Raw genomic sequence first — 22026 nt, forward strand, 5'->3', positions numbered from 1 at the left:
GGGAAAAAGAAATGGCAACACAATCATGAAAAACACTCAAATAAATAAATGTGCAGATAAGTCTGAATGAAAAGCAGCACTGGTTGAAATAAAAAAATTGTAAACAAAGTAGGCTAACGTTAGCTTAATTTGCTAGTTTATTATAGTCGGTTAGACTGTTCAGTTTCCCCTCGTGTTTACGTTTCAAATGAATACTTTTTCTCCTTGGGACAGGCCGTTTGAGTCTTGGAAAATACTTTTCCATTTGCATGCCGGGATTGAGATGATTAGAACTTAGCAGTCAATTTGAATGCAACAGTGCAGCGTGCTAATGATGGTAACCAGTTTAATAGCAATTTAGCCAATTAGTCTTACGATTAATGTTTGGATTACATGTGCATGCTAAGGAGGGATGGCCTGTTGAGGAGGAGAGTGCAGGGCAAAGGAGAGTCTGTGTTGAGGTAGGCCTTCTATAAGCCTACTCTGGTAGAGTTTGACATACTACAATGCAAGATCTATTTAGCCTATTTATTTATGGGCGTAAGGCAGGAGGTGTGTGTTGCTTTTAATTATGAATGTTCTATCGAACATATTTTTTTATTGATATCGATTACATGTCTATTCTGATACATATCGCTATCGTTTTCATGGGCCTATGCTCAATAATAACAATTTTAACACCGTGATAAATACTCAGCCTTTCATGCACGTAGTCTATTGACATTGACTGATACATTGCCCTCTGGTGGACAGAACATATAGAACTTAAGTTTGATACCAATATCGGTCTTACTGAAGACATTTAATAGTTAAAATATTATTAATACATATTCGAATATATTCGAATTTTAATATTAATAAACAAACGAACTTCGAATATGATTTTTGGGCAAAAGTCAAAGCCCTAACACACACACAGACATCATAACACACACACACACACACACACTCAAACTGTCTAAAATTAATGTCCTGTTTGTGTAGGCTGCCTCTTAACCTGAATGATCCTCCCTTTTGCTGCTGTTGCAGGGACACACACACAAACGCCCTCTGTCTCTCTCTCTCTCTCTCCCCTCTCTCTCTGTCTCTCTCTCTCTCTCCCTCTCTCTCTCTCTCTCTCATATCATGTCTTTATCTGTGTAATGGCATTTCATAAATGCATTGTGACCTGTGTGTGTTGGAAAAGCAGCAAGTATGCATTTGTTTTGAGTGTGTTTGGGGTGGATGGGGAAGTTGTTAGAAGCATTTGCTGAGATTTCACCAACTCTGAGTGTGTGTGGTGATTTAAGTATAGTGTGGCATCAGCCGTTGTTATGTAGGAGTGGGAATGAGTGAAGGGTGGTGAAGAGAGATTGGAGTGTGTCCTCTTTTGTTGATGTAATGAGGGTGATTATGCCTGTGTGTGTGTGTGTGTGTGTGTGTGTGTGTGTGTGTGTGTGTGTGTGTGTGTGTGTGTGTGTGTGTGTGTGTGTGTGTGTGTGTGTGTGTGTGTGTGTGTGTGTGGAGTGAGTGTGAGATGGGAGATGGAAATGAGATGGGGGAGATCATCATCATAACACCTGGAAGTCCTGAAGTTATTTCTCTCCAGCAACCTACCAGCCAATGAGACACCAGCACTCTGTCCACCTGTTCCAAATCAGAGTTCTGGAGGTGGACAGTTGCCCTTATAAGGCCGTCCTTCCTTTTTCAGAATGTATCGTCCTCATCCAAGTGGTAGCCAAAAGCATGTCTAATCTGGCCATATAGTCCATGGTTAAATCACCATGCAATGGTCGTTATCTTGGCTTGATTTCTAACTGTGTGCACATAGTGGATACAAGGATACAAGGACATTTATTGTCACATGCATATAGTGACTGGAAGTAAGAAATGCAGTGAAATTATGTCTGGTGTCAGCCTATTTGTGCATTAATGGGGGGGGTAAAAAGTGCAGTAGAAGAGGGGTTTAGTAGATTAAGTGGCAAGGGCTGCATAAAAAAGGTGGGGGAGAATTGGGATTGGGTGGGGGGCACCAACAAGGAGCACCCAAGAGTGGATGTGTGCATCATCATGGTAAAGTTGGTTTTGAATTGGATGTTGGGCATTTACATTTTAAAATCACAAACTGTTCTTATTTTATTTTAAAGAAGCTTTGTGTTATATGTGCAGGTCTATCAAAATTGGTCCCTCGTAGCCAGTGCTAAGTGGATTTTTCGTCCAATATAGAACCAACTTTATCACGTTATGTGCATAACACACAGGGAGAACAGTAGGAACTTCCCGTCATTGCTAATTAGTTCCAGTCTGTCATGAATGACAATTAATGAATGAGTCATCATAACCTCATAAACTGAAGAATTAATGAATCAATTAATTTGAGAAAAGTCATAACCTCATAAACTGCAGTTAAACCAGTCAGGCCCGCGTGCTGTCTAGGGGGGAGGTAGGGTCAGGCCCGCGTGCTGTCTAGGTCAAATAGCTTAACTTAGTAAATTGCTTACTTAGGGCAAACAGCTTACTTGGGTCAAACAGAACTACCTCAGCCATTTATTGGCCTGACTTTGCACTATTATATTGACTGTCTGCACAATTTGAACCCAATTTTGCTGCTCTTATTTCTTCATCGTATGTGCCACCTTATTTACTCATTTATTGTTTACGTTTATGTTATGTTTGTCTGTGGACTTAATTGGTAAAATATGTCTTGTCTTCACCGTGGGATAGTGAGAAACGTAATTTCGATCTCTTTGCATGTGAAGAAATTGACAATAAAGCTGACTTTGACTTTGACTAACACGGACAATTGTGTTCATACATGGAGCCCACCGTGTGACATGTCCAGATTCCAGTGTATGTCTGAAAGGGGCTTATGTTGCTATGATGTCTGTTTGAGTAAAACACTGTATAATGCTTTGTTACAAACTAGCTAGTAGCAACTGCTAACAATAGCCAATTGCTGACAAGCAGTAGCGGATGTTGTTGACAAATAGAACGCAAACAGCTTGTATTTTTATGACGGACATGACGTCACTGTGACGAGCTCCAAGTCGCTTAAGAGACAAAAGAATGCAGCATAAGTTGAATATCGATCGAAATCACAATCTCGAATTTCAAATGTAGAATCGAAGATGTGGTCACACCCCCAATGATGTCACATCCAGCATGCATGCCAAGAGGGCAAAACACACACACACACACACGACACACACGTCACACACGTGAAATCACGGGTGTGGAAATATTTTGTGCTTCGTTCATTCACATCAGTTAACACCGACTTACTCAACTTAGCAAGTGACAAGAATTTTTAGTTCCAGTCCAAAGTTACTTTAAGGCATAAAATACACATTAACAGTGCAGTATTCCATGCACACTCACTCATGCTCCTTGTTGGTGCCCCCCACCCAATCCCAATCCTCCCCCACCTTTTTTTATGCAGCCCTTGCCACTTAATCTACTAAACCCCTCTTCTACTGCACTTTTTACCCCCCCCCCCCCCCCCATTAATGCACAAATAGGCTGACACCAGACATAATTTCACTGCATTTCTTACTTCCAGTAACTATATGCATGTGACAATAAACTTCCTTGTATCCTTGTATCTTCAGAGGATGCTAAAATACCGGTAATATAATCATTCTGTTATTTCATTTAACTGCTCTGTTTAGTAGCTCACGGTAGGAAAAGCCAAGTTTGCAGTTTCAAAATAAGAGCCCATCCAAAACAAAACTGTATATAAGGCAAGAAAAGTAAACAACAGAAGAAATGCAATAATTTTATTTGAATCCTGACACCCCCACTACCTTCTGATCGTGCGCACTGTCCCTACATGATTGAGGTGGAAGTATCACCTGACGTGTGTGTGTGTGTGTGTGTCAGTGTCCGCTTGGCAGAGCCCACTCACCTGGTGTTTGGTGTAGAACCAGCCGAAGCATTCTGTTTTTCTTTAAAGTGCTGATGACTCCAAATGTCCAAAATGCCCCCACACTCACAAATAGCATGACTCTAAAAAAAATTGAAACGAGAAATAAAATGGGTTGATTTCATCAGAAAGACGTGCTGGCACTAACATATAGGTCTTCATATATGTAAGGGATAATGTATAGAACGCTGGTCATTATCGGAAAATAAGTCCCGACGGGGCGAACAGGACCCGGACGCGCCAGCGGTGTTCTATACATTATTATACGGCTACATGCCAAAACGAAAAAATAAACTCCATGATATGTCTCTTTACACTTATTTGTTACCGTTTCGTCGTGGCTTTTGCTGAAAAACAAATAGTCTGAACACACGCTGAACTTGAATCAAGCATTCTTTAGAACACAGCTGATCAACCGTCTGCTTTCACTTTTGAATGAAGTTCCAATTCACAAAACCCGTTGCCATTGACAGCGGTAATTATATGTTTGCAGTGGTAATTACATGAAAATAACTTACCGTAGAGCGTTGGGAAATCCCATTCAAGTCAATGGAGGGTTCTACTAGCATTGTGATGAGCCGTATAATAAGTTCACATATACGTTGGTCAGGGAAGCCATGATGGCACTGTAGCATATAGGCCTTCATATATGTTCACATATATGTTCATCTGTTTATGTTGCTCCGCTACCTCATCTCTTCCTGCCAGTCAGAACTACCCCTTACCTCTCGGCCAATGGGAGAGGACTTCCACTGCTCTCCATCTTTCTTGTGTATTATGCGTATGCGTGTGCGATATGCACGTGTCACGCGTTTTCTAAAGTCGCCAGTATGGGATGCATTACAGCAATCTCCCTCAATTGCATTGTGGGTAGCTGCGCATATTGGACATAGGCTGTGAGACACTGTGGTTACCCATGATGCACTGCTGCAGAGCCCTGTGGGATAAGGGAGAGTGACACTGCTGCCATGTTTGTTTATTGGTTTGTTTGTTTGTTTGTTTGTGTTTACTGTAGGTGACCAGTATGGTGAGTATGGCTCCATTATTTGAGTGCCATCTGCTGAATGGCTGGAACCAGCACTGCTTAAACACTCTAGCTACTCCTCCACTCTTCCTCCTCTCTCCTATCCACTCTCCCTCTCTCTCTCTCTCTCTCTCTCTCTCTCTCTCTCTCTCTCTCTCCCCCTCTCTCTCTCTCTATCTATCTATCTATCTATCTCTCTCTCTCTCCCTCTCTCTCTATCTATCTATCTATCTATCTATCTATCTATCTATCTCTCATCCTCTCCCCTCCTCCTCCCATCTTCTCTCCTCTCCTCTCCTCTCCTTTTCTGTCCCCCTCTCCTCTCCTCCTCTCCTCTCCCCTCCTCTGTCTCCTTCCTCCTCCTCCATCTCTCCTCTCTTCTTTTCTCTCCTAAACCTCCTTCTCTTCTCCTCTCCTCCTCCAAATCTCCCTCTTCTCTTCTCTCCTCTCCTCTTCTCCCTCACCTCCTCTCTTCTCCTTCTCTCCTCTCCTCCTCTCCTCCCATCTCCTCCTCTCCTCTTCTCTCCTCTCCTCCTCTCCTCTCCTCCTCTCTCCTCTCCTCTCCTCTCCTCCTCCTCTCCTCCTCCTCCTCCTCCTCCTCCCTCTCCTCCTCGCCCTCCCTCTCCTCCCCCTCCCTCCTCCTCCCTCCTCTCCTCCCCCTCCTCTTCCCTTCTCATCTCCTCTCTTCCCTCCCTCTCCTCTCCTCTTCTCATCCTCCTCCTCTTCTTTTCCTCTCCTAAACCTTCTCTTCTCCTCTCCTCTTCCAAATCTCCCTCTTTCATCCTCCTCTCCTCTTCTCCCTTCCTCACCTCCCCTCTCTTCTCCTCCCATCTCATCTCCTCTCCTCCCATCTCCTCTCCTCTCTCTCCTCTCCTCCCTCTCCTCCTCCCTCTCCTCTCCTCCTCCCCTCTCCTCCTCTTCTCCTCTCCTCCCTCTCCTCTCCTCCTCCTCTCCTCCTCTCCTCTCCTCCCTCCCCTCTCCTCCCTCTCCTCCTCTCCTCCCATCTCCTCTCCTCCCTCTCTCCTCTCCTCCCATCTCATCTCCTCTCCTCCCCTCCCCCCCTCTCCTCTCCCCTCCTCGCCTCCTCTTCTCTCCTCTCTTCTCCTCTCCTCCCATCTCCTCTCCTCCTCTTCTCTCCTCCTCCTCCTCTCTCTCCTCCTCCCATCTCCTCTTCTCTCCTCCTCTCCTCTCCTCTCCTCTCCTCTCTCCTCCTCCTCTCCTCTCCTCTCCTCCTCTTCTCTCCTCTCCTCCTCCTCCTCTCCTCTCCTCCTCCTCCCATCTCCTCTCCTCCTCTTCTCTCCTCCTCTTCTCTCCTCTCCTCTCTCCTCTCCTCCTCCATCTCCTCTCCTCCTCTCCTCCTCTTCTCTCCTCCTCTTCTCTCCTCTCCTCTCCTCTCCTCCTCTCTCCTCTCCCTCTCCTCTCCTCCTCCTCTCCTCCTCTCCTCTCCTCTCCTCCTCTCCTCTCTTCTTCTCTGCTTGCCACTGTAGCCTTCACTCTGCTTTTGTTTGCATCACTGCCAGCTTTAGCATGCATACACACATGCAAACACACACACACGCAAACACATGCACACACACAACATATACCTGCACACACACACACACACACATTGGCTTGGGCAGAGCTGTACAGGCTGTGTAGTGGCAGATCCTGGTGTTGAGGTGTCTACTGGTCTCTAACACACACACTCTGAGTTTACTGCTGTAGGCTGCTGCAGGACACCTCCTGTTTTCTTGCATGAGGGTGTATGTGTGTGTGGGGGTGTATGTGTTTGTGAGAGTTCTGCTCTCCCATCCCTCTCTGAGCTGTGCGCATGCACATTTGTGTGTGTGTGTGTGTGGTGTGTGAGAAGTGTCCACCCTCCCATCCCTCTCTAAGCTGTGTGTGTGAGGTGTGTCCACCCTTCCATCCCTCTCTAAGCTGTGTGTGTGTGTGTGCTGCAGGACCAGGCGGTGAAGGATAAGGCACTGCAGAGTATGGCCTCCATGTCCTCTGCTCAGATCGTCTCGGCAACCGCCATCCACAACAAACTGGGCCTACCAGGAATACCACGCCCTGCATTCCCTGCAGCCGCTGGGGTGTGTGTGTGTGTGTGTGCATTCCCTGCAGCCGCTGGGGTGAGTGTGTGTGTGTGTGTGTGCATTCCCTGCAGCCGCTGGGGTGAGTGTGTGTGTGTGTGTGTGCATTCCTGCAGCCACTGGGGTGAGTGTGTGTGTGTGTGTGTGCACTCCCTGCAGCCACTGGGTGAGTGTGTGTGTGTGTGTGTGTGTGTGCACTCCCTGCAGCCGCTGGGGTGAGGTGTGTGTGTGTGTGCATTCCCTGCAGCCGCTGGGGTGAGTGTGTGTGTGTGTGTGCATTCCCTGCAGCCGCTGGGGGTGAGTGTGTGTGTGTGTGTGTGTGTGTGCATGCATTCCCTGCAGCCGCTGGGGTGAGTGTGTGTGTGTGTGTGTGTGTGTGTGTGTGTGCATTCCCGCAGCCTGGGAGGGTGAGTGTGTGTGTGTGTGTGTGTGTGGGTGTGGTGTGTGTGTGTGCATTCCTGCAGCGCTGGGTGAGGTGTGTGTGTGTGTGCATTCCTACAGCAGCTGGGGGGTGTGTGTGTGTGCATGTTATTAGAGTGTGTGTGTGTGTGTGTGTGTGTGTGTGTGTGTGTGTGTGTGTGCATCTTATTAGAGTGTGTGTGTGTGCGCATGTTATTAGAGTGTGTGCATGCATGTTATGAGAGTGTGTGTCTCAGGGTTCGTACGTTTTAAAAAAACCTAGGAAAGTTATGAAATTTGAAAATGCCAATTTCCAGGCCTGGAAAAGTTTTGGAAAATGAAAAACACCCCGGAAGTTTTGGAAAAGTTAAAATTTCGTGACCCATTGCAATTCAACTGAAAATGTATGCCGTTTAGACAGATCATGTCACATACTTCCTTGTGTCTGTCAGCGGAGACCAGAGATCGGCTTTTTCAAAGGACCCTCTCTGCCCTCCCTCCCGCATTCAACTCACTTTATCCTTACCGTAGAACACACACACAAACAGTGGAAGGGAGTAGGGAGGAGTGAGAAAAGCCTAATTGTCTTAGGTTGCATTTTTTAAATTTGGCGTTGTAGGCCCTCACGATATGTACTATGCCAGGAAATAGGTCTATTAAATTAATCACGTCTAGCTTTGGTGGATAAATAAAACAGGTTTTATAATTTGTCAGCTTACCTTTTGGTGCATTAGCCTTTTTAATCCGTTGTTTAGTCATGCAAGGACCCGAAAATATTTCAGTCGATGTCATGCACCGCGTAGCCTATTCCCGTTGTTTGCATTCGCGATTATATCTCTCACTGTTGCAGAGTCAATTTTGTGAAGATTCAGAAGCGTGGATGTGTCGTCAAGCGTGTCAGTAACAGTGTGCCAACAAATTATGCAGGCTGGGTTTGCAGCTGGATGGCATTTTTCGTCCTTGGTAGCCCTACAGAGCTGAAGCCCTGTTACTTGAGCATTGCATCTTACTAGCCAGTGTGTGCTGGCTACAAAGCTCGTTAATTAAACCGCCAATTCGTGGTCTTGATGAACCGACAGAGTTAAAGAAGAGCTGATTAGTAATTGATCAGGCTATTTCATTGTCCAGGGTTTAATGTGTGGAGGAATTGTTGTCTACGGTAGGCGACGCCACATAAAGTTAAATGCACAACTTTGCTTAATGTAGGGCTGAAATATAGCCATATGTGTGCCTGCTGGTGTGTCAGTGTTGGCCTACATTTTGTATGAATTAGAAATACATAGATAGATTTTAATTTTAATTCAAATTTCCCAAGGACTGTTTTGAAAGAATGGATTTCTATTTTCGTAGGCTAGTTGATGTTTTAGGGAATATAAGGTCATGGAAATTTGTCAAAAATCATGGAAAAGTCATGGAAATTCTCTGGTGGAAATGTGTATGAACCCTGGTGTCTGTGTGTGTGTATGCATTTTATGAGAGTGTGTGTGTGTGTGTGTGTGCATGTTATGAGAGTGTGTGTGTGTGTGTGTGTTGGGCATGTTGGGGCAGTGTGTGTGTGTGTTATTGCCTGCGAGTGTGTGTGTGTTGGGAGGGCAGCCATTAACCTACTGGGCGCTTTGGACTTATGTCGGAGGTTGCCGGTTTGAACCCGACCAGTAGGGCGGCTGAAGTGCCTTTGAGCAAGGCACCTAACCCCTCACTGCTCCCCGAGCGCCGCCAGGATTAGTGTGTGCTTCACCTCACTGTGTTCACTGTGTGCTGAGTGTGTTTCACTAATTCACGGATTGGGATAAATGAATAGACCAAATTTCCCTCACGGGATCAAAAGAGTGTGTATATATGCTTATACTTACTTATGAGAGTGTGTGTGTGTGTGTATGTATGCATGTTATGAGAGAGTGTGTGTGTGTATGTATGCATGTTATGAGAGAGTGTGTGTGTGTGTGTGTGTGTGTGTGTATATATGTATGCATGTTATGAGAGAGAGAGAGAGAGAGAGAGAGAGAGAGTGTGTGTGTGTGTGTTGGGCATTTACTTATCTAATTCTCTAGCTTTGGCAGGGCATGATCTCCGCTGGACAGGCAGGATCATCACAAGAGTGAGTATCTTACACACACACACACACAGACAGACATCCTCCTTTTCTGTACATTTGCTCCAAATCTTGATATTGTGATGAGCTAATCTTCATTTTACTCCCTCTTTCCTCTCTCTCTCTCTCTCTCCTCTCTCTCCTCTCTCTCCTCCCTCTCTCCCCTCTCTCTCCTCTCTCTCTCTCCCCTCTCTCTCTCTCATTCCCCTCTCTCTCTCCCTCTCCCTCTATCTATTTATCTCTCTATCTATCTATCTCTCTCTCTCTCTCTCTATCTATCTCTATTTATCTCTCAGTATTAAGCCATTTGCTCAGCAGGCGTATCCTATCCAACCTGCGGTAACCACGGCAATCTCCAGTAAGTCTGCTGTTGAAGTATGACTTTGATCAGTAGACCACAAGCTGTGTGTGTGTGTGTGTGTGTGTGTGTGTGTGTGTGTGGGTTATGAGTAATAAAGTGTGTGTGTTTGTAGGTTATGAGTAATAAAGTGTGTGTTGTGTGTGTGTGTGTAGGTTATGAGTAATAAAGTGTGTATGTTGTGTGTTTGTGTGTGTGTGTGTAGGCTATGAGTAATAAAGTGTGTGTGTGTTGTGTGTAGGTTATGAGTAATAAAGTGTGTGTGTGTGTGTGTGTGTAGGTTATGAGTAATAAAGTGTGTGTGTTTGTAGGTTATGAGTAATAAAGTGTGTGTGTTGTGTGTGTGTGTGTAGGTTATGAGTTATAAAGTGTGTATGTTGTGTGTTTGTGTGTGTGTGTAGGCTATGAGTAATAAAGTGTGTCTGGTGTGTGTGTGTGTGTGTGTGTGTAGGTTATGAGTAATAAAGTGTGTCTTTTGTTTGTGTGTGTGTGTAGGTTATGAGTAATAAAGTGTGTGTGTGTGTAGGTTTGGGCACCGAAACACGGTTCAAATATGGCACCGGTGCCGACGCAAACGGTAGTAACTGCATCGAATAACAACGTGGATTTCAGTGGAAATCCTCATTTCGGTGCTTAAATAGCGTTTTTTTAATATATATATATATACGAGGCATCACTGCATGTCATGCGCCATCTCTAACGCCTTGCTCTGATAGCAACACATCCAGATACAGTTAACTAACATAAACACTGGATGTATAAACCAGAGGGGTGCACCACATAGGCGAGTGGACGGTGTTTGACAGCTTGCGTGAGCCCAAGTAGCTTACTTTAAAGCGATATCGCGAGCTCCTGTCAAAATCTAGCAGTGGGCCTAACTACACACAAGACAAAGCCTACAGAGCTGGGGATGAAGCTGGCATGAGAACAGCGAGAGCCAACCTGTCCCGTGGCATCAAGGAAGCAAAAAAGGAATACACTCACAGGATAACCACCCACTTCAGACAGCAGGAAGACACAAAGCCTATGGCAGGGCATTCAGGCCATCACGACTACAAGCCCGCATACAGAGCTGTGAGAGCAACATCCCTCTGCTCAACAATCTGAACCCTTCTTTGCTCGCTTTGAAGCACAAAACAGCACTTGCCCACAGAAGACCCTCCCCCTCCCACACGAGCAGCCCCTGTGCCTCTCTGCCGACAGCGTGAAGAGGACACGTGGCACTGACACCCATCATCGTGAAGTGCTTTGAGCGGCTTGTCATGTCACACATCAAATCCATTCTCCCCCCACCCTGGACCCCTTCCAGTTTGCATGCCGAGCCAAGCGGGTCCACAGAGGATGCAATCTGCTCTGCCCTCCACCCAGCCCCTCACCCACCTGGAAAAAGAGACTCATATGTGAGATTGCTGTTTATAGACTTCAGTTCTGCATTCAACACCATAATACCACAACAACTCATCTGCAACTTCACCTGCTGGCCTTGCATGAGACTGCACTGCAACCCTCCAGCAACAACCACATAGTCAAATTTGTTGACGACACAAACTCTGGTGGGTCTCATCACCAAGGGCTTAACGAGACTCAATACAGGTTGGAGGTGAACCTTCTGACCAAGTGGTGCAGGGACAACAACCTCCTGCTGAGCGTCCAGCAAGACCATGGAGATTGTTGTTGACTTCCGGAGAGGTCACACCCAACACCTGCCACTGACCATCGGCGGTGCTGTGGTGGAGAGAGAGTGAGCAGCACCAAATTCCTGGGGGTGCACATCAGTGAAGACCTCTCCTGGACCACCAACACTGCATCACTGGCGAAGAAAGCTCAGTGCCGCCTGTACTTCCTGCGGAAACTCAGGCGAGCAAGTGCTCCACCAGCCATCATGACCACATTCTACCGAGGCACCATTGAGAGCATCCTCTCCAGCTGTATCGCTGTGTGGGGAGGAAGCTGCACTGAATACAACAGGAAAGCCCTGCAGCGCATAGTGAACACAGCTGGAAGGATTATTGGTGCTTCACTCCCCTCCCTGAAGGACATTTACACCTCCCACCTCACCCGCAAGGCAACCACAATTGTGAGTGATGCAAGTCACCCCGATCACAATTTGTTTGATCAACTGCCCTCTAGTGTTAATTTCGTCAGACGAGAGGAAATATGTTCGTCAACAACCTTTTTTTTTTTCATGACTAAGACGAGACGACACTAATGTCCTGAAACACTGACTAAGACTATCTTAAGATGCATTATTGTTGACGAAAAAAGACGAGACTAAAATGTTTTGCATGAAATAAAAACTAAGAGAAAATCTCTTCATTTTTGTCTACAAAATGAGAAGACATAATATCTAGCTGTTACGTTTTCAAAATATTCCGAATGAGTTCATGCTCCTGTAGGCTAGTCCAGTGGTTTTCAAAGTGGGGGCCGGGGCCGCGAGGGGGTGCCAGGGGGGCCTCAGCAAGTTGGAAGGAAAAATAAAAGAAACAAATAAATACATTTAAAAAATGTAAAATATACCTATTACTATGAGGGGTGTTATACAATGCCATTATAATAACGTCTCGCATATCTGGACATATTTTCCATGATAATGACTGGGAGTAATAGTAAAGTGATAGCTCTCTAGCAGAAAGCCCCAAATGCAATTTTTACACACTGCTCCATCGCAAAGTGCTTGTGGCTAAAATAATTATTAGGATTAGCTAAATGTATTTTTACATTTGCCGTAGTATTGTCGATGGGTTTAATAACACATCAAGGGGGTCCTTGGCCAGAACCTAGTGGTATTTGGGGGGCCTTGTCGTGGAAAAGTTTGGGAACCCCTGGACTAGTCTACGTGCTGTTGCTGCAACCCTGTGGCTGCAACACGAAACTACATGAAACGAGAACACCGGAGATTTCTGCCAGAGTTAAGCTAACTACCTAAGCTTTATGCCACAATGCTACATACCCAGAAGTTGAAGCTTCTCTCATACAAATTAACATCCCCCAGAATGTCCATACGAAAATGTTCAGCATGTAAACTATTTAACTACTTACACTGATGATGCAAAGTTTGCTAGCAAGTAAGCTAATATGGAAAGTTCGCTAGCAAGTTAGCTATGGCTAGATGGAGAGTTTGTTTGGGGAATGTGTTGGCGTTTTACATATCGCCATCTAGCGCATGGAGTAAAACATTAATACTTGGGTCTACGACAGTGTTTCGCAAACTTTTTCAGACGAAGGACCACTTTAACCCTAGCTAAAAAATAAAGAGATTAGACCTACTTCAACAGTATATTAGTCTACACAATAGGTCTACTCACTGAACCACCTTGCTTATTGTCTTTGCACTTTGCTTATTGTGTCAGAGGATTCATACAATTTAAACTGGCATATCTTACATAGACAGTGTTGCAGAACTGTTTGGATTTACATACAAGTTGGTTCAATATTGCAAACAACTCATCTATATTATATTTTACCACGTCTGCTTGCGGACCACTTGGGATAGCTTGCGGACCACCAGTGATCCCCGGACCACACTTTGAGAAACACTGGTCTATGAATATCATGACAGTGGTCCAGTCAAATCTTTTACTGTCTATGGTCAAATCCCAGCCGAGCTATAACTGTAGCTTGACTTACCTGTGCATGTAAACATACTGTAGTGACTGACAAAAAATCAGAGTAATTATAACAGACGAGTAGCTCTGTGGCCACACAATATTGTTGGAAAATTGAAATGTGTGAAACACTATTTGATTCAAATGGTAATCAGAAATAATTTGTTATAAAAAAACTTGACTAACAAAAATTATATTTGAATGACTAAATATGACAAAGACTAAAAAGGACATTTTGTCACAAGACTAAGACTAAATTAAAAATAGGTGACAAAATTAACACTACCCCTCCACCCTCAGCTACATAACATCCTTGACTTTGGACCCACAATGGCTGCCTTGCACTACTCCACTTGCACTACTCAAGATCATGTTAAAAGTTAGCTGGCAAAAACATAAATATGTAGGTTACAGTTACATACCTGATGTCACTGAGCTGTCAAAGTGGCAAACGATACCCAACCCTAGTTATGAGTAATAAAGTGTGTGTTTTGTGTGTATATGTTTAGTTTATGAATAATAAAGTGTGTGTGTTGTGTGTGTGTGTGTGTAGGTTATGAGTAATAAAGTGTGTGGTGTGTGTGTGTGTGTGTGTAAGTTATGAGTAATAAAGTGCGTGTGGTGTGTGTGTGTGTGTGTGTGTGTAGGTTATGAGTAATAAAGTGTGTGTGTGTGTGTAGGTTATGAGTAATAAAAAGTGTGTGGTGTGTGTGTAGGTTATGAGTAATAAAGTGCGTGTGGTGTGTGTGTGTGTGTGTGTAGGTTATGAGTAATAAAGTGTGTGTGTGTGTGTGTGTGTGTGTGTGTGTAGGTTATGAGTAATAAAGTGTGTGTGTTGTGTGTGTAGGTTATGAGTAATAAAGTGTGTGTTTTGTGTGTGTAGCTTATGAGTAATAAATTGTGTGTTTTGTGTGTGTGTGTGTAGGTTATGAGTAATAAAGTGTGTGTGTGTGTAGGTTATGAGTAATAAAGTGTGTGTGTTGTGTGTGTGTGTGTAGGTTATGAGTCATAAAGTGTGTGTTGTGTGTGTGTGTGTGTGTAGGTTATGAGTCATAAAGTGTGTGTTTTGTGTGTGTGTAGGTTCTGAGTAATAAAGTGTGTGTGTGTGTGTGTGTGTGTGTAGGTTATGAGTAATAAAGTGTGTGTGTGTGTAGGTTATGAGTAATAAAGTGTGTGGTGTGTGTGTAGGTTATGAGTAATAAAGTGTGTGTTTTGTGTGTGTGTAGCTTATGAGTAATAAATTGTGTGTTTTGTGTGTGTGTGTAGGTTATGAGTAATAAAGTGTGTGTGTGTGTAGGTTATGAGTAATAAAGTGTGTGTGGTGTGTGTGTAGGTTATGAGTAATAAAGTGTGTGTTTTGTGTGTGTGTAGCTTATGAGTAATAAATTGTGTGTTTTGTGTGTGTGTGTAGGTTATGAGTAATAAAGTGTGTTTGTGTGTGTGTGTGTAGGTTATGAGTAATAAAGTGTGTGTTTTGTGTGTGTGTGTAGGTTCTGAGTAATAAAGTGTGTGTTTTGTGTGTGTGTGTAGGTTATGAGTAATAAAGTGTGTGTTTTGTGTGTGTGTAGGTTATGAGCCTGCCACAGCGCCACCTAGTGCACCAGCCTGGCAGGGCCGCTCCATTGGCACCACAAAGCTCCGCCTCATCGAGTTCTCCGCCTTCCTGGAACACCAGAGAGACCCTGACTCTGTACGACACACACACACACAACACACACACACACACGTACATGAGTGTACAAATGACGGCATCAGTCCATTTCAGTGACTAGCGCAGATTTCATTTACTAATACAGTTCAGTTCAGTCCACACACCACACACACACACACACACACACAGTGTTGGGAGGGTTACTTTCAAAACGTATCCCGTTACAGAATACAGAATACATGCCCAAAAATGTAATCTGTAACGTATTCTATTACGTTACTCAATCTGAGTAATGTATTCTGAATACTTAGATTACTTCCGCATTGAATTGCATTTTATAAGTGTAGGAATGCGGCCATCAAATCCTGCTTAGGCCTACTACTAAACAGACCTATTCTGGTGTGTTCTTCTGTTCCAAATGGCTGAAGTGTTAGGCCCACATAGGAGAATGTAAAGTCAACTAAGCTACCTGATACAACTTTAAAATAGCAAAGTGACCATTAAAACTACAGCAGGCGACTAGGCTAATTAAAATAAACAAATAAATAGGCTACTTTAAGGGCGAGCCAGAAATTATCGATCCAATGTGTGTCTCAATTGTCCCAGCTGACCACCCACACATTTCTCTAGATTTTGCAACGACCTACATGACACAATGCAATAAAATATGCCAGTTTTAGGACACAGAATAATGTTTGTAATGATACCAGTTACATTTAACAGTAACATAAGTGTAATGAGCTATTCATTGTCAAAGGTGCATGGTGAAGTGAAATTCTTACTTTGGAAAAAAACATTTGCCAATATCCTTGGATGGGAGATACTTTTCCATGATCAAAGAGGGCACTAATACGCATGTGCATAGCAAAAATCACAACTTGGGCTTGCTGTGCAAGCAAGATATTTAAGGTGTCTCAACTGTAAACAACTGTACTCAGTCTACCCTAATTAAGGTGTGCCTGTGAGATTTTTCGGTGGCATCAACCCAGTAGGCTACAAGTGAGGGGCGCATATGACAGGTGGAACGCAAATGACCTGTAAATGTAAACACTATGGGCTAGGCTACTGTATATCAGTGCTCTCAAAATGAACGTGATCGCGTAATGACAATCAAAAACCGCACGTTAAAATATGCTAGGCCTACTCGCAAGAATAATTCTTACGTAAATGTAGATCATTCTTACGTCAATGTAGATCTAGAAAAAATAATAATCTATAAAGTTATTTTAAGTGAGAAAAAAAAACTTCGAATGCAGTGCCTATTTTAGAGATTGTTTTTTATTGTAGCCTAGGTCTAAATCAACACGTGAACTAGGCTTTGCTTATTGCTTAGCAAACTGTGTAACCGATTGGCCGAAGTAGCCTGAGCTATTAATACTTGGGAAAATATCTTTTGAACAGACATCAGGAACCACGATCAGTGAGGAACAGGAGTTACCTCCACTTACTTTACTCAATTTGCTGTGCAAACAGTCATTTCAGGGTCTCCGATGACGCTTCCATAATGCGTGCTGGCTGTGTTTTGAGGCTAGTGCAAGACGGCAGGGCTTGGATTTAAACATGTAAACAATTTCATCATAGCTTTCAGGAGCTTCTGGGAAATGGAGTTGCCTTCATTTATTTAGAGAGTGAACAAACTTATGAAACAGACAAGTATCGTCATGTAATCCATTGATTTCAACAATGTAACTTTATTCTAAATACCAACTATTTAACTTGTAACTGTATCGGAATACAGTTACTCATAATTTGTATTCTGAATACGTAACGCCGGTACATGTATTCCGTTACTCCGCAACACTGCACACACACACACACTTCCTCATGCTGTGCCTCCTCTTTCCTGCAGTACAACAAGCACCTGTTTGTGCACATCAGTCAGACGAACCACTCGCACAGCGACGCGCTGATGGAGTCTGTGGACATCCGCCAGATCTACGACAAGTTCCCCGAGAAGAAGGGGGGGCTCAAGGAGCTCTTCAGCAGGGGCCCCCACAACGCCTTCTTCCTCATCAAGTTCTGGGTCCGTCTCTCACACACACACACACTCACGCACGCACGCACACACACACACACGTGCACACACACACACACACACTCACGCACAGCGCCTTCTTCCTCATCAAGTTCTGGGTCCATCTCACACACACACACACACACACACACACACACGCACACACACACTCACGCACACACACACACTCACGCACAACGCCTTCTTCCTCATCAAGACACACACACACACACACACACACACACACACACACACACACACACACACACACACACACACACTCTCTCTCACGCACAACGCCTTCCTCCTCATCAAGTTCTGAGTCCGTCTCTCTCACACACACACACACACTCACGCACAATGCCTTCTTCCTCATGAAGTTCTGGGTCAGTCACACACACACACACACACACACACACACACACACAATGGCTTCTTGCTCATCAGCAACACATAGCACTGGTTTGCTGTTGAGTGTGAATGCCTTGTAGGTACAGATTCCTTCAACTCCCCAAAAAAATCAACCGGCAAAATTTAGTTTTCACTTTGGAAAATGTTGCGAGAGGTGGAAGCATTAATGTCCTAGCTAGGCTGTGTCAACACCAAAGGCATTAATGTCCATGGCTGTGCCGTTCATCATTGCATCATTGCATTAAGGCGCAGGTAGAGATTTGAGTTTGCGTAAACAGAACATCCACTTTTAGAGGAACATTCTGGAAACACTATGAATCCTAAGCCCACATCTCAGGCTATTGAGTATCCCTGTTTTAAAACATGTTGGTCTAAAATCCTTTTGATTCCTTTCACTCAGACTGTAGATCATTTCATCCAACCCCGTTTAAGAACCGCTGGTTTAGAGTATTGGTCATCACTATCGGAACCGCTGGTTTAGAGTATTGGTCATCACTATCGGTAAGAACCGCTGGTTTAGAGTATTGGTCATCACTATCAGTAAGAGGTTTTTGTGGGGAACAGTGGCTCCTAGTGGCAACTGATAATATTTACTAGAATAGGACAAATGCATGTTCACTTTAAGTCTCAGGTAAACAACTTACACAGAAGTGGCGAGTGTGTGTGTGTGTGTGCTCCAGCCGGACCTGAACTGTAACATCCAGGATGAGTGGCTAGTCAGCGTGTGTGTGTTGATGTTTTATATTTGTGTGTGTGCGTGCGTGCGTGAGTGCGTGCGCGTGCGTGCGTGCGTGCGTCGTGTGTGTGTGTGTGTGTGTGTGCGTGTGTACTCCAGGCGGACCTGAACTGCAACATCCAGGATGAGAGTGGTGCTTTCTATGGCGTGACCAGTCAGTACGAGAGCCCAGAGAACATGACCATCACCTGCTCCACTAAGGTCTGCTCCTTCGGCAAACAGGTGGTGGAGAAAGTAGAGGTGAGCTCCTAGGTGTGTGTGTGTGTGTGTGTGTCTCTGTGTCTGTGTGTGTATCTGTATATGTGTGTGTCTGTGTGTCTGTATATCTGTATATGTGTGTGTCTCTGTGTCTGTGTGTGTGTGTGTGTGTGTGTGTGTGTATATCTGTGTGTCTGTATACTTCTGTGCAAAAGTCTCGGGCTACATATATTATTTCTCACTTTCTTAATTAGAATAGAGAGAACACAGGAAATATGTACTTAGTAGGCCGTTTAAATACACACACAACATGTACACAGTAGGCCGTTTAAATACACACACAACATGTACACAGTAGGCCATTTAACTCATTGAATGCCAAGCTGTTTTCGGGAGCTTTGTCCTAGAGTGCCAGCAATCTAGACCATTGTTGATGATTTTTGTACAGCCACAGCATATTCTGTGTTATAGCTATGAACACATACAATGGCTCGTTTAAGATGTGAGACTTTAAGCTCTTGGTGGGTGCAAACCGTGTATTTCTACACGCCTCTGTTCCTGAGAAATCCCAAGCTAAACAGTGGCTAGTTTTCATCAAAATCGCTGTTTTTTTTTCTAGAAATGGAGATACAACGTCTTTCATGAAATATGAAGTGTTACTTACTTTTGTAAACTTTCCGGGAAGTGATCAGCGAGACCTGGCGAGACTGCCACCTAGTGATAGACCCACGAAAATGGCCTGGTTTTGACCTGACGTGTATGCGTCACTGATTCGACCCAAAGCGGCCACCGAGTTATGATAAAATGTCCAGATAAAATGTCCAGATTGTGCGTTTTCATGAGTTTTCGATCGTCATATATTTCATTTCCATTAATCACAGAGTTCCCAAAATCACATATAAGGTGTGTTAGAGTGTCTAGTTTCAGTAATTAAAAAAAAGCAAAAAACATAATATTACGTTTTTGGCACTCAACGCATGGGAAGGAAAAACGCAATATTACGTTTTTGGCACTCAATGAGTTAAAGGGAAACTTGGCAGGATTAGCTATATTTCCCCCCCTGCTGGAAAAATGGAGCATTAGGCTATTTCAAAACTGTGGAAAAAGGTAACTATAAAGCACATGGATTTGTTTACAAGCTATCGAAACGGTTAGCATAAGTTCGGCAGAACAATGTGGATGTTACAAGGTAAGAAACACGATTTAAAACGAGTTTCTTGTTTCTCACTTCTCTTTCCGGGACGGTGGTCTCAATGTTGCAAGGTTGGGTTTCCGCCTGGGGACGCTAGGTGCAGTGGGGAAAGTCACCATTTTCACCGGAACAGATTATTTAACCATCCAAGTGATTTCTAAACGGGTTTATTACGTTGAAATAGTTGCCAAGTTCTCCTTTAAATGCACACACAGCCAATCAAATGGATGCAAAAGACTAGAACCTGAACCAGAATTTTCTAATAAAGGTAATGGGAAATGAACATATATGGTCATCAACAAATCCAATGGGTGCTTAACACTTTTGCACAGTACTGTGTGTGTGCGTGTGTGCGTGCGTGTGTGTGTCTGACACAGCTCTCTACAAAAGTATAAACCCACTGTACATATTGTAGATTTAGAGTTTAGAGCAGAGTGTTGGTTTTCCCTGGACCACTGTTGGCAGCTTGTGTAATGCTGTGTGTGTGTGTGTGTGTTTGTTTCAGACGGAGTATGCACGCTTTGAGAACGGGCGTTTCCTGTACCGCATCAGTCGCTCTCCCATGTGTGAGTACATGATCAACTTCATCCACAAGCTCAAGCACCTGCCTGAACGATACATGATGAACAGCGTGCTGGAGAACTTCACCATCCTGCTGGTACGTGTGTGTGTGACTGAATCCACTGAAAACTCCCCTATACTGCTGTATGTGTATTTATGATTTGTGTGTGTGTGTAATGTGTGTGTGTGTGTGTGTGTGTGTGTGTGTGTGTGTGTGTTTTAGGTGGTGACCAACAGGGAGACCCAGGAGACTCTGCTGTGTATGGCGTGTGTGTTTGAGGTGTCCAACAGCGAGCACGGCGCCCAACACACCATCTACCGCCTCGTCAAAGAGTGACACACACACTCACTCTCCCCCTCCCCCCACTCTCAGCTGCATCCCTATTGGCTGAGAGCTCTGACAGAAGTGGCAGTGCCTCTAGCTCCTCCCCCCAGTGCTTGTCTCTGGTGATTGGGAGAAATTGTGTCTTATTCTTCTGCTTTTGTTTGTTTCTTTGTTTTGTGTAAATAGTGTGTTGTTGACTGCAGCTGTGATGCGGTACTCTTGTCTGATGTTGTCATGATGTGGGAGTGGTCTCTGAATTATGTACATATGACATCAGATGGGGGAGGGGCTCAGCGTGGTCACATGACTCGTGCCCAGTTCCTGCCAAAATAACTAAAAAAAAACACACACACACACACACACACACACTGCCGTACTACACAGGTCAAACACACGCTTGTGCTGACCTCCCCAAAATGTTAAAGTGTGTGTGTGTGGCACAGATGTGCGTAACTCTGCATCCGGCTTTGACTTGACTGCCCCAAACCTGCTGAGCCCCTCTTCTGATTGGTCTGTGCCTTTAGGATGCCGGGACCAGGCGTGTTTTCCACCAATAGGAAGCAAGCGTGCCGTCCGGCCTTAATGACTGCTGAAAGACATGACCTGTTGATACCCTATCAGAATATACCTGACACACACAACTCCTATGGAACTCTAATGTATACAATCATACAGACGCAACTTATCAGAATATACCTGACACACACCACTCCTATAGAAATCTAATGTATACAATCATACAGACGCAAGGACACTAGCCTACTCCCCATGGAATGGGCAAACTGCCCACTATGTGCGTGTTTGTGCTGTCCTGAATGTATGTGTGTGTGGATTTGTGTATGTATGTGTGTGTGTGTGTGTGTGTGTGTGTATTTCTATAATCGCATCCCTTTTTCCAAAGAGATTCATTGAAAAAGCTGAAGTCTTTTTGACCCAGGGCTAGAGTAAGGCAGATATGTGTGTGTGTGTGTGTGTGTCAGTGAACCTCCCTCCCATCCCATTGAAGACACTGTGACATAAGAACACTAACAGCCCTTCCAACACACATCTGCTCTGCTGCTCCTGCACGCTGGATAGACACACTACAGTCCACACCACACTTTGGGTTACACACACACTCTGGCCAAGTTGTAAACAGAGTTGACCACACCATACAGTCTGTTGTTTAGGATAACACTTAATACACACGTCACCTCTTTTTCTTACACACACACACACACACTAAGGCTCAGTAATGAAGAGCACACACCCCTTTAAAGCAGGCATAGAATGGAAAACTGTTTTTACCTATGTTGCATAAGGAGAGTTGAGTGCAGCGCTAGCTTGGCTATGTTGCATAAGGAGAGTTGAGTGCAGCGCTAGCTTGGCTATGTTGCATAAGGAGAGTCCAGTGCAGCGCTAGCTTGGCTATGTTGCATAAGGAGAGTTGAGTGCAGCGCTAGCTTGGCTATGTTGAATAAGGAGAGTTCATGGGGCGTGTTACTCCAGCCTAATTGTACATG

General features: G+C 44.4%; 1 protein-coding gene across 9 annotated transcripts in view; it reads left to right on the plus strand.

The window, feature by feature from the left end:
• LOC125286045 (transcriptional enhancer factor TEF-1-like) overlaps positions 1-21756 on the plus strand; it is a 58716-nt gene extending 36960 nt beyond the window's left edge. For 5 of the 9 annotated variants that reach the window (XM_048230717.1, XM_048230716.1, XM_048230718.1 and 2 more), the window contains 9 exons: positions 4896-4907; positions 6848-6982; positions 9433-9479; positions 9770-9831; positions 15005-15126; positions 16937-17110; positions 18348-18488; positions 20144-20296; positions 20423-21756. In XM_048230717.1, coding sequence (XP_048086674.1) covers positions 4896-4907; positions 6848-6982; positions 9433-9479; positions 9770-9831; positions 15005-15126; positions 16937-17110; positions 18348-18488; positions 20144-20296; positions 20423-20536 — 960 coding nt within the window. In that variant the 3' untranslated portion in view covers positions 20537-21756. The remainder of the gene's footprint in view (positions 1-4895; positions 4908-6847; positions 6983-9432; positions 9480-9769; positions 9832-15004; positions 15127-16936; positions 17111-18347; positions 18489-20143; positions 20297-20422) is intronic. The other 4 variants (XM_048230720.1, XM_048230724.1, XM_048230723.1 and 1 more) reach the window with 2 other exon arrangements.
• Positions 21757-22026: the final 270 nt, after the last annotated feature.

Source organism: Alosa alosa, chromosome 21, assembly GCF_017589495.1.
Source record: "Alosa alosa isolate M-15738 ecotype Scorff River chromosome 21, AALO_Geno_1.1, whole genome shotgun sequence".
Taxonomy (NCBI): domain Eukaryota; kingdom Metazoa; phylum Chordata; class Actinopteri; order Clupeiformes; family Clupeidae; genus Alosa; species Alosa alosa.